Source organism: Cynocephalus volans, chromosome 10 (assembly GCF_027409185.1).
Source record: "Cynocephalus volans isolate mCynVol1 chromosome 10, mCynVol1.pri, whole genome shotgun sequence".
Lineage (NCBI taxonomy): Eukaryota > Metazoa > Chordata > Mammalia > Dermoptera > Cynocephalidae > Cynocephalus > Cynocephalus volans.
This window is the reverse complement of record NC_084469.1, coordinates 33,862,390-33,874,800: the sequence shown is the minus strand read 5'-3', so window position 1 is coordinate 33,874,800 and position 12,411 is coordinate 33,862,390. Positions and strand designations below refer to the sequence as shown.

Below are 12,411 nucleotides of genomic sequence, written 5' to 3'. Positions count from 1 at the left end.
CCAGGCCACCTGGACATGTCAAGTAGCCATGTACTCTGGGCTCATCTAGAAAGTAGGGCTGATGGTAATTCCCCTGCAGGACACTGTGAAGAGCCAGTGAGAGGCAGCTCAGGAGGGACTGACATGTTGAGCACTGACCACAGACCCAACACACACAGTATCACCCTGATCTCTGAATGCCCCATGAGATGTAGGGTACTGTCTCACTTTATGAAGGAGGGACCTGGTTCTGGAGGCAGAGGAAGTTGCAAACCAGGTCCACCTGCATGCAATGCTAGTGCTCTTCTCACAGCTCTGTGTGAGTGCCTGGGTATGTGCAGGGATAGAGAAGAGGTGTATATCAGCCCACTACCCCATTTGGTGGGGACAGAGGAGATTCTTGGCAATTGAGCTGGTATCCATGTAAAACACCGTGATGTGTGGATCTGAACAGGCATGGAAGGGTGGGGAAGAGGTGAGCACGAGTCCAGGCACAGCAGCAGTAAGTCCACAGAGGACTGTGTGTACTGATCCTGCATCCCAACAGGCACCTTGTCTGCACTGACAAGCCAACCACCAGCTCCATTTACCTTTGCTCTTCCAGTTGCGGTCTGCTGCGTAGCCCAAGTGCCCCGCACATTTCCTGTTGAATTCAGCCACGAGGGATCGGTACGGGTTCCGGATCAGCAGGATGGCTGAGTCAAACATCTCGATCTCCCTCCTGCCGCTCTCATGGGTCTTTACACAGATAGTGCGCCGGCTCCGCCAGTGGTCCTTCTCACCCTTGAACCCTGCCAGGAGAAATGACAGGGTCCTGTGAAGGGAGGTGTCCATGGGGCCCCTGTCCCACAGCAGCAGATAGGTCTGAGCACTAACCTGCAACCCTGAGGGGAAGCCAGTATCAGGGTCATCCTGGGTGGCATGAACAGAGGGCATGGGAAGGACCTGTGGATGGTGACTGGAGCAGCCACCACAGGAGTGACCCCTGACCGAGGGGCAGTGAGAGTAGAAGGCATCTAAGAGCACACTGGAGATACATACATACATTTTGGGTATTTTCATGGAGATAATTTCACAAGTATCACTAAAAACGTCATGAGTTAACCATAGCTGTGGGTATAGCCAGATGAAGAGACTGAGGCTCAGAGTGGGTGCATGACTTGCCCAAGATCATACAGTACCATCAAAACGGTGCCTGGGCTCTCTCTGCATGGCTTTGTATGTCCCCGGGAGGCTCCCAACTTCCCCTTACCTCCCCACGGTGGGGACAGGCTCCCCACCGTTGGGCTCAAGGGCTGTAAACAGCTGCAGCCCCACCCTCTGCTCTATGCCATTGTCCTATAACAGGGCCCCAGCCTTGCATATATGGATTCTCCACCTCAGGCCCCAGAGCAGGTCTGGTCAAGGTCTCATCCACAGTGTTTCAGCTTAGCCCTGAGGAACCCAGAGCCCATTTTTTTATGAATAGAGACTTGCTCCCATTGACAAATCTCTTTGCGGCCCGTCTCCTTTCTCAGCTCCTTGATACAGTACTGGGTGCTCAGACCCTGCATGACTACTGGCTGAGAGGGCCAGACTCTGTCCATCCATCCAGTCTCATGTTTATCAACAAAGATTATGTGTGCTCACTGTGTTGGACTTTGTGTTGGGAATAAAAGGATAAGACTCAGACCTTGTCTTTAAGCTTACAGTCTAGTAGGCTGAGTAGCCCAAGAACAGAACATAGGGGCTTATGTTCTAGAACAAAGAGTAGGGGGAACAAACACTGGGATCTCCTAGAAGGCTTCCTGGAAAGATGTCTCCCGAACCTCATCTCCCAGCCACATCCCAATGTAGTCCATGCCATCCAGCTCTGGGGACATGCTCCATAGAGGCTCAAGAGCTTATCATGCACTCTTGGAAACAAAACAAGTCCTATGCCCTGCCCACCTTCAAGAGTAGCTGGGAAGCATTTATATCTACAGCAAGCAGTGAAGTGTTCTTTGAAGCCTGAAAAATGCAAGCCTCTTTTGAATTTAGAAGTCTGAATTTGCCCAGTGAAACTCAACATGTTTTAAACTTATCTCTACCACAGGCCAAACACCAAAAGCTTTGCTTTGATTCATTCTATCAAATGTCTGGGAAATGCCATGAAAGGAACATTCAAAACATGAGCTAAATAAACTTGAAATCTGGTCTTCGACAACTGTGAGACCTAGGGTGCCTTTGGTACTGCCTCAGCCTATTCCAATGACAGCTATTCTGCCTTGCAGCTCAGACCACATTCACCTGACATAACAGATTGGCATTTTGGCATTGGAGCTGCCTTGTGAATTTCGCATGTGTGTGTGTCATCATTCCATCAGTATTCTGAGGCCAGTGGCTACATGTAACCAGTCCTGTAAGGTTCAAAGATGTTCTGAGTATCTCTAAAGCCTCTTTGAGGCAGTCTTATCCCAACCCTTACGCCTGTCTATTCCAATCATTGGGCTAGTTAGCCATATGTAGACCGAAACAGCCAGCTGCTTGAATAAGGCAAGCCTTCCAGATGAACAAGGTAGGTGAATGCAGCCTGGGCACACTGGGTGATTCCCAGGGGACTTTGCCATAGTGGGCAGAACCATGAGCTTCATCCGGCTACTTCCTCCCTCATTTGCAGGTGCCTGCAACACTCAAGACTCCCAAGGAAGATGGGTCTGGGTTATGTGGACAACCTTGGCTTTTTCCCAACCAGACAAGATTGTCGTGAGTAATTCCAGAACCCATTGCCAAGCTCAGGAAGTTTCCATTTCTCTAGGACGTTATTGAGAGTATCACCTTTCCCTAAACCAAACTCTGGTTTAGAAACCCAGAGAAAATGCTGTAACACTTGACTATGGAGTAAAACATTTTGCCAAATTTAGATGCCACCTGACTTGTCTGAGGTTGTTCATTCTTAAATAGTACACATCCTGGAGCCATTTAAGTTAATTTATTTGGCATAATGAGACTTCTTATTTCTACAAGGGAAAGATGAAAAACCATAAAACTCTTTTTGGACCTATTTTAAAAAGTTGCATTTTAATGAACTACCCCTTGCCTCAAAAAAATTTTTAAAAAAGGCACATTAAGTTAGTTTCACTTCTAATTATTGAGGGTTCTAAAATGTTTTAGATTCAAGAAATGTTATAGAGGGGGAATTCAGGCTGCTAGTATTTTCCTTTGCATCTAGAACAGGCAACACCTCATGAAGTCCCACTTGGAGGGTGGTCCTGGGGCTGGCTGCCTCAGCATCGTCTGGAGCTTGCTGGAAGCAAATCCTAGGCCCCCCTCAGACCATCTGAATCAGATTCTCTGGAGGTGAGGCCCACCACGGGAGCTCCCACTCCCCAGTGCAGGGGTACAGTGGGAATGAGGTACCTATGGACCCTAAGCCCCCACTGTCTCCATGGCCACTGCCAAACCCTGGCTCCCAGCATAGCACAGGGAACTCCACATTCTGCTAGGGTAGGTGTGTGGGGGGTGTGTGGCTGGGCGGAGCAATGCCACCCACCCAGGGACAGACAACAAGATGGTCTGAGGAGGGTCTAGGGATTTGCTTCCAACAAGCTCCAGGTGATGCTTTTAACAGGCCTTCCAGGTGATTCTCATGCACACTCTAGTCTGGGAAGCATGGCTCTAGTGCTCCGAGGCGTGTGGCTGGTGAGGGGACAATCTGGCTACTGGGAGCAGCTTCCCACCCGTTCTGCAGCTTTGACCGACCTTTGTTGTAGAGGGTTCCATCAAAGTAGTAGCTCCCTGTGTAGAAGCCTGTGGCGTGCTCGATGAGGTGTCTCGCCCATGTGTTCCCAGCTCCTGGGAAGCTCGACAAAGCCACAAACACTTTGGATTTAGTGGGCAGGAACCTCCTGTCTGTGCACCGAGTGTCTGAAAGTCCAGAAGTCACCACAGGGTTACTCACCTCTGCTATGACTCACAGAACCAGCACTAGACTACCCTAGACAGGGACTGGTTTTGACCCAAGACTCCCATTTAATAGATGGGGAAACCAGGGCCCAAAGAAGGGAAGGAATCCACCCCCTGTACCCTGGTCTGTGGCTAGCCAGAGAAAGCCCACCACGGGAGCTCCCACTCCCCAGTGTGGGAGTAGGGTGGGAATGAGGTGCCTATGGACCCTAAGCCCCCACTGTCTCCATGGCCACTGCCAAACCCTGGCTGACAGCATAGCACAGAGAACTCCACAATCAGCTAGGCGAGGTATGTGTGTGGGGGGTGTGTGTGGCTGGGCGGAGCAATGCTACACACCCAGGGACAGACAACAACTAGCCTGAGCCGGACTAATTTCAGGCAAGCAACTCTCTGTCTCTTATCACCCTTCCCCAGGGCTGCTGCTAGGAGCCTGTGAAATCACAGCCCCAAACCCACAGGGCTATGTGATAAAGGTGGTAACGGCTCTCCCACCTCTCCTCAGTTCCTGAGCTCATCTGGAGCAGACCTGATACCCACACCGAGGAGGATGCCCAACTCCTGCAGGCATTGGCAGCCCTGTGGCCCGGAGGCTCCCATTCTTGCATGTCTCTCAACCCCACCCCCTGTCCTTGCTATCCTTCTGGGCCCTGCCTCTCTCTGCTCTTCTTACCACCTTCAACCCCAGAGAGACTCAGAAAAAGGGCCAGGTGTTCTTCAGAGTCTGGCATTCCGCCTCAGGAGAGGGTGGAGGCCTTACCCTTCCTGTGATCTCCACCACCTACCCACACATTGGGGACTTTACACAAACACCTTCCCCCCAGAACTGCACACAGAGGCATGACTGGCCTCTCCAAATCTTGGAAGATCTGCCAACCTCCCACCCGGATGCCACCACTTGATGCAGAGCTCACCTTGCACGGGTGTCTGGTAGACCTCACAGTAATCCGCCAGCCTCCGCGCCTCAGGGTCCTGGTCACATAGTGAGCTGTCTGCAGCATCCCGCAGGCTGAACTGGGGGGTGGGGTAAGCACAGTAGCACTCCCAGCCCCTGAGGATGGCCAAGGGGAACTCCTGCCAGGGAAGGGGAGGAAGAGGAAACCACGAGTGAATGCAAGGGTCACTACTCTGTAGCTCAGGTACTGGAAGAGCACCATGACGTGCTGCCGGCTGCACGGGGTCAACCAGGATGACCATCACCCTTCCATTGACAGGCTCTGCCCAAACCCAAGGGAGACAAAGCTCCACAAGACATGTCTTCTTCTCTCAAGTGGCACATGGTTGGGTGACAAGTTAACAGTCACAACACAGTGTGTGCAGTACTATGACAGAGGGCTGGGGAAAGCATACAGAGCAGAGAGCTGAGCCTGGAACTGGGCTGTCTAGATGTTGGGTATTCCCAAGAGTGCCAGGGAAGGAAAAGCACTCTGGGCAGGGCATCCACGTGAGTGAGCATCTGCGTGGGAAAGAGCAGGGCAGATTCCCATATAATCATCTTTCCAAAGATGGGGATGGTTGGGAAGAGTGGCCTTGTTCCCCCAAGGTGCTCAGCCCAATGGGGGCTTCTTGAAAAAGGAGGGGTCCTGCCAGGGTCAGGAGAGGGGAGGTGTCTCACTGTGGCCAAGCCAGCTCCCAGCAGTTTCTTCAGTGGGTTCTTTTTCCCCTTTGGGGGGGGTCTCCACCATGCAGTGGAGAGAGCTGGGGTGTTGGCGTGCTGAAGACCAAAGTGTGAATTCTAGTTCTCTTGCTGAGCAACCTTGGGCAAGGTGCTTAACCTCTCTGAATTTCATGGTTGAAAAAAGTAATAAAATGCATCTTGTATGTTTATGATGAGGGCTAGATGAAAGGAGCCTGGCACGCAGTACGTGCTTCCACGGAGGGATGGGCCTGCCTTGACTTCCTTACCCCGTAGGGCATCGGCCATGGCTTGCTCAAAGTTGCATTTACCCACCTCTCCCACATATTCTTTTTTGAGCACTAGGTAGGACGTTTAGTCCCATTTCATCTCTGCCCTCTCTGCATCTTACAACTGGGAGATGCCAAGCCTCCTGGAGTGTAGAGAGATGAGACAGTAGTCTGTGAGTGTGTGCATGCAGGAGGGGGCAGTGGGCAGGGAAGACTTCTCACTGCTAAGGGAGATGCTGCACAAACCTCTTTATTTTCTGCCCACAGCAAAAATGTCATAAATAAATAAGTAAAAGAAAATCAATAGCATTTTCTGAGCGTGGCTTGGTAAAGCCGGGGATCTCAATACTCATGAAAGACAACAGACAGTGTCCTACAGACAGCCCAGGGAGGGCAATGCAGAGTCTTGGTGGTGGGGCCCTGGGGGGGCATCTTAGGAGGGAGTGGGAGGAAGTGCTGCTGGGTGTTGCTCCTCCCATGCTGGATCCTCTCCTCAATGTCCAGCAGCCCCCGTGAAAGCCTCTGCCCACCCCTGATTCTTCTTCCAGCCAAGGAGGGTGCTGCACTTGAGTGAGTAGAAGGAAGGCTGCCAAGCCCTGTAGGCACCTCCAGCTAGACTCCACTGTGGGCCCCCTCGCCACTTCCCAACAGGAAGCGAGATCTGTGGCCTGACCCTCAATCGGAACACAATGGCTTTCCTCTAAGCAAGTTTTCCTGCTGTCCTGAGTTTGTAAAGAGAGATCCCCATGACTGCCACCTGCAGCCTCTGCAGCTCCATCCATCTGATCCCACAAAGCCTTCATCCCAACTTGTCCCCCACCAATACCTTCAGCACCGACAGCAGCAGAAACGAATAGCCAGGTGCAGCATGGTGCACACAGCAGTCTGTTTCCAGCGCTTCTGTCCACACTGGCTGTGACTGCTGCATTGTGTCCCCCAGTACCCCGGAATGTGACCTTATTTAGAAATAGCGTCTTTACAGAGATAATTATGTTAAAGTGAGGCCATTTTAGGGTGGGCCATAATCCAATCTGGCTGGAGTCCTATTAGAAGAGGAGGTTAGACACAGAAACCTAGGGACAACCATAGAAGGACACAGGGAGAAGGTGCCATCCACAGCCAGGCAGAGACCTCAGGAGAAACCAAACCTGCTGACACCTTCATCTCAAACTTCCAGTCTCTAGAACTATGAGAAAATAAGTGCCTGCTGTTAAGCCCCCCGACTACAGAACTTTGGTATGGCAGCCCCAGCTGACTGATACAATGGCTTTCTCACTGTCCTTGACCACTGCACTCACGCTCCCACCTCAGGACCTTTGCACTTGTTGCCTCCCTGCCTGGAAGGTTCTCCCAGATGCCCGCATGACTCTCTTCTCTCCTTCGCTTTCTTCAAGGCTTTCTCTATGAGGCCTTTCCTGGCCACCCCTTTGAGGTTGCAGCACCCCTCCAGCTTTCACCAACACACCTTGCTGTGCTTTCTAATTTTGTTTAATTCAGCCATAACTTACCTGGATGAAAAGCTCTGATCCCAAGTGAACCATGCAATTGGTTTTGACAAGTGCATATCAAGATATAGCATTTCCGTGACACCAGCAGTTCCTCTGCCCCTTCACAGCCATCCCTCTGTCCCTGAAGACAACCATTATTCTGATTTATATCAGCACTGATTAGTTGTGTCTATTCTGATGCCATATGAATAGAATCACCCAGTACATATTTTTGTGCGCCTGGCTTCTTTCATTCAGAAAACTATTTGTTAAATCCTCCCATGTTGTTTTATGTGTCAGTAGATCGTTCCTTTTCACTGCTATGTAGTACTCCATGTGTGGAAGTACCAGTTTGCTAAATCATTCGCTTGTGGACATCTGGGCTGTTTCTGGTTTTTAGCTATTGTGAGTAGAGCTGCTCTGAACACTCTTGTACAAGGTTTTTAGTGGATACCCTTTATTTCTCAATGGTAAACACCTACAATTCCTGCTTCATTTGTCTTCACAGTGCTTATCACCATACAACATAACACATATTTTACTTATTTATCTGGTTTACTGTCTGCCTCTACCCACAAGAATGTAGGCAGGAATTTTTGTGTGTTTAGTGTATTTACTGTATCCTCAGTACCTAGAACAGTGTCTAGGACATGACAGATGCCCTGTAAATGTCTGATGGATGAATGAGTGAATGAATGAATGGACATCCTTTCCAGATCCCAACCCCCCTCAAGAGCTGTGGACAACAAACTTGGCTGTGATCCTTCTGCTGGTTTTAGTCGCTTGTATCACTGGGCATCGAGCAGCAGAAGAAATCCTGCTACATCTAAAAAAACCTTCCCCAACCCCAGGAACTTAGGGGGCCTCTGCTGTCCTGGGATTCCTGTTCAGAGGAAGAGAATTTTCCAGCATGGTAAATCAGCTCAGGGCACGACAGCTCTGCCTCCCTCCCCGGTGGTGACACTGCTGCCGACGCTGATGCTTCACAAGCTTATATCCCAGGGCTAGAGAACAGGCTGCCCCCACCAGTGACCCGAACCTTTTTGCTTCCTTGAGTGGATTAAACTGTCAAGTTTCCGGGTGTTTGCAGAGCGACGGGAGAGCTGCAGACAGTAATGTGGTTTTATTTACAACATAACCACTTCAGCAACATCACTGGATTCTGAAAACACAGAACAATTTTCAGCCCCTTGGGGATTTCTAGGACATGATTTCCATAAAAATTAAATATTGATGAATCTTATTTCTCTGCCAACTTCCCTGCTCCCCCTACCTCCACCCTAAGCTACAGTGGAGAGAGAGAGAGAGCAGAGAAAAAGAAAAGGAAAAAAGGACCAGAGAAAGCAAGGCAGAAAAACAAAGAACACAGATGTGGGATTGTTTCAATCAAACAGACGAGGGGTTAAAGAGGGAGCCAGCTCAGCCTGTGTCCGAGAGCACAACAGATGCACATCTTCATCCCAATCCTGCGTCTGCAGCCTGAGCCTGGGCTCAGCCTGTGCCCGGGGCTGGGGTTTGGGTGGGCACTCAGCCTGGTGCCAGGTCCTGAGACAGCAAGGGCAGGGGCTCTATAAGCAGCAGGGATCCAGGTGCAAAGGCTTGGTCTGTGGCCAAGGGGTCAAGAAGTGGCGATTCCACTAGGCAAGGGGCAAGGGCCCAAACAGGACCCCTCTAACAAACCGGCATATCTGGGCCTCATCTTCTGCATCTTCATTCCTCCCCCAGCATCTTTCTTGGGATTACACACAATTACAAAGATATCAGAGATCACAGAAGGGGAAACTGAGGTTCAGAGGAAGCTGGTGACCAGCCTGTCAGGTGAGTGGGAACAGAGGTCAGCCCTCTGGACTTCAGGGTCTGGGCCTTGCCACACCACCACACCTCAACCCCTGAAGCAAACACATGCACGTGATAGATTTCTGATGAAATCCGCAAACTGGATGGCAGGTCGCTCTGCCAGTCTCTTGTCTCCAGGGCAGTTCCCTTCAACTCCAGAGGCAGAGCTGGACATTCAAGATACAAAAAGGAAGGAAGATGTCCACAAAGGTGGCTATGGGGCTGGGGGGGGCAAAGTGGCAGAGTTCTGCTTTCAGGCAAATGTCAGGCTGAATGAAAACTCATCCAGTGATACCGTAGCTGGGAATGGGGGATATATGGTTTAGAGAGGCAGCTACCGGGAGGTGGACACAGCCCAAGGCTTTTTGTCACGAACCTCTGGTTTTAATCCCATCTGTGGGCTGCTGACAAGCCACTGGGCATCTCCAAGCCTCAGTTTTATCATCTGTAAAAGCACATAGCTTAATGATGAAGGACTCTGGTGTCTGCAGGTGTGAGTTTAAATTTAGATGGATTGAGTCTTAGTTTCTCTACCCAAATGGGAGATCTAGGGGTTGAAATACTCCGAGATGCCTTTCAGAGAGGAAACCTGCAGCAACTTGGATGGGCTGAGACAAGGTGAAGCCAAATGCATGGGAGCAGGGGCAGGGGCTGCGCCGGACCCCCCAGTATATACCCTTGTCCATGTAAAGAATGGACTCAGTCCCTTCTGCGTGCCCAGCGTTGAGGTGCTCGCAGCTCTAGCATACACTCTCAACAGACACTGGAACACCCGTCCTATGGATGTGAGAAAAAAATCAAGCAAGACCATATGGGGCAAATGTTGGAGTGTCTCCAGGGGACCCTACAGGATGCCTGTATGGGCGAATAGCTGGCTGAAGACTGGAGTCCCCAGACAGCGACTACCTAACCCACCAACCCACCCCCAGACAACACTTTCCCTGTCAAAACCAAACATCCATCAGGCAGAGAAGTGACTCACAGTGTGACTCGAAACCACCAAACCATGGAGATCCCAAGGCACCTGAATTTCTGCCGACCTGGGAAAGGACCAGATCCTCATCGCAGGCAGTTTCTCATACTTCTCCCACACAGCAAAAGAACTAGGGGCCGCCGTATAATAATGATCACAGTCATCATCTGGAACACTCGCTACTCCAGAGCACCCCAAAACATAAATCACAAAACTGTTCATGTCCACAAAGTCACTGATTCCACATCACAATCTGGTGAGGCATTTTAATCTCCACCCATCCCATTTAGCAGATGAGAAAACCAAGGCTCAGTGCTGTGTGATCTGGCTAGGATCACAAAGCAAGGAAGTGGCAGAGCAGGATATGAACCCAGGTTAGTATGACTCTCCAGCTTCTTTCGAAGGAGGAGGTTAGGACACCCAAGTCCCAAAATGTATTAAAAGTCTTAAAACTGTACATATAAAATGTACATATCCTTTGCCCTAGCAATTCCATATCCAATAATACAGACCAATGAAATAATTATGAACGTGCTCAAGGGTTTATTTTCAAGGATGTTTGTGGCAGTATTGTTGCAAAAAAAGAAAAAAGAAGAAAGGAAGGATGGCCTAAATGTCCAGCAGTAGAAGATGGGATGACGTGCAGCCATGAAAAGCACAGCACGGCAAAAGAGAATGTCACAACATAGTAAATGAGAAAAGGGAACCAACGTGGAAAGGAAAGATTCAGTATCTACAAAACAAATTCCGTACGCACACACATAGAATGAAAGACCAAAAGGATCTAAAATGTTATTAGTTGTTTTCTCTGATGCGGTAAAGTGACAGGTAAGTTTTATTTTTATTTTTGCACTTCCATATTTTCTAAAATAGATATGCATTAACTTTGTAACCCTCCAAACAAACAAACAATAAGTGTTCTTAAAAATGCACACTGAGTACAATATTAACAGGCTTACTACAGACTTTTAAGAAGAAATTCAAAGCAGCACTATATCAGTCACCTATGGGAAGGAGTGTATAGCATTTTGGCAAAGGGAAAATTCTTATTATCAAGGTTCACAAAATCCAGACTCTCACCCAACCCTTGGCAAAGACAAGAAAAAGGGTGCCCCACGGAGACCATGAGTCTACCTAGGACAGGCTGCCTCTATCGGGATCCAAGTGCATTTAGAAAGAGCATCTGCCCAGCAGAGAACAAACAGGTTCCACATTAATGTGAGCCTTTCCATATCACAGGTGGCCAGATTAAAAATGATCAAAAAAACCCAAAAACCAAAAACCAAAAAACAACAACCTTAGAAGAAATGTCAATGGGAAAACATCCAGGTAATTAATATTCTGCATGAAGAATGTAGATACCCTAAAGAGGTTAAAAGAAAGGGTAACACCTCTCTTCCTCCTCTCCTCCCAATTCCTTTATAAGTAGAACCACTAGCAGCTGCTGGGAGAACAAGCCTCTGACCATAGTAGCCGGTGAAGTGTCACACATTGGTAACCTATTTGCAGACGGTGCTAGATATCTCTCACCAGCCCCCTTTCGGAACACTCCCACAAATGGTCTATCTACTTGTGCACAAATATTGGGCTTCAACATTAATTATCCCAGATCCAAATCAGCAGCAGTGCAAATATCCAGCTGCCCTTTGCTTGTTCTCACCTTGCATCTAAGCAAAGGGGGCGTTGGATCCTAAAAGCTACTATGAATGAGCAGGTCTCCTTCCATCTCCAATACCATCAGGACATTAGACAAGATCATTTTCCTGGGTTTAAAAACACATTACATTGGTCAAGTCCCTCTTACTGGCAGAGAATCAGATCATTAAGAGGCTGATATTGCCCCAAATGTTCTTCTTCTGTCAGACTACACTCTTGGAGCTTCTCAAATCCATTTTCTCTAACGAGCAAAAAATAGTGGAGATTTTTATCTGGGGCCACAAATAAGCCTCAGATGGTACTCAAAATTGGGGGTGCTGCAAAGAGGGCCCCCCTCTTTTCCTGCTTCCAGGGCCCACCTCCCACTTCTGCTGCTCTGGGCCCCATGTCCCAGCCAGCCCTAATTATGCCCTGAGCCCCCAACCCCCAGGCTTGGCTCAGCCCCACTTAACACTCTAGTGTGAGCATTTCCCATCATAAATGTCTTTGAAAACATTTTCAATGGCTGTATTATAGTCCACTGCACGGCTGAGGCATAATCTAACCAATCCCACATAATAGGACATTTGAGCTTGTTTTTCAGCCAAATTAGGATGAAATGAAGATGTCACTAGACCTCCTGCTACCAGCCTCTCTGGAGAGGGAAGTGCA

General features: G+C 49.3%; 1 protein-coding gene across 1 annotated transcript in view; it reads right to left on the bottom strand.

The window, feature by feature from the left end:
* The window catches only part of WSCD1 (WSC domain containing 1), a 33,199-nt gene that overhangs the window by 2,441 nt on the left and 18,347 nt on the right, over window positions 1-12,411 (bottom strand). The window contains exons 5-7 of the mRNA XM_063112127.1: window positions 4,818-4,977; window positions 3,700-3,864; window positions 570-770 (exon numbers count right to left, since the gene is read on the bottom strand). Coding sequence (XP_062968197.1) covers window positions 570-770; window positions 3,700-3,864; window positions 4,818-4,977 — 526 coding nt within the window. The remainder of the gene's footprint in view (window positions 1-569; window positions 771-3,699; window positions 3,865-4,817; window positions 4,978-12,411) is intronic.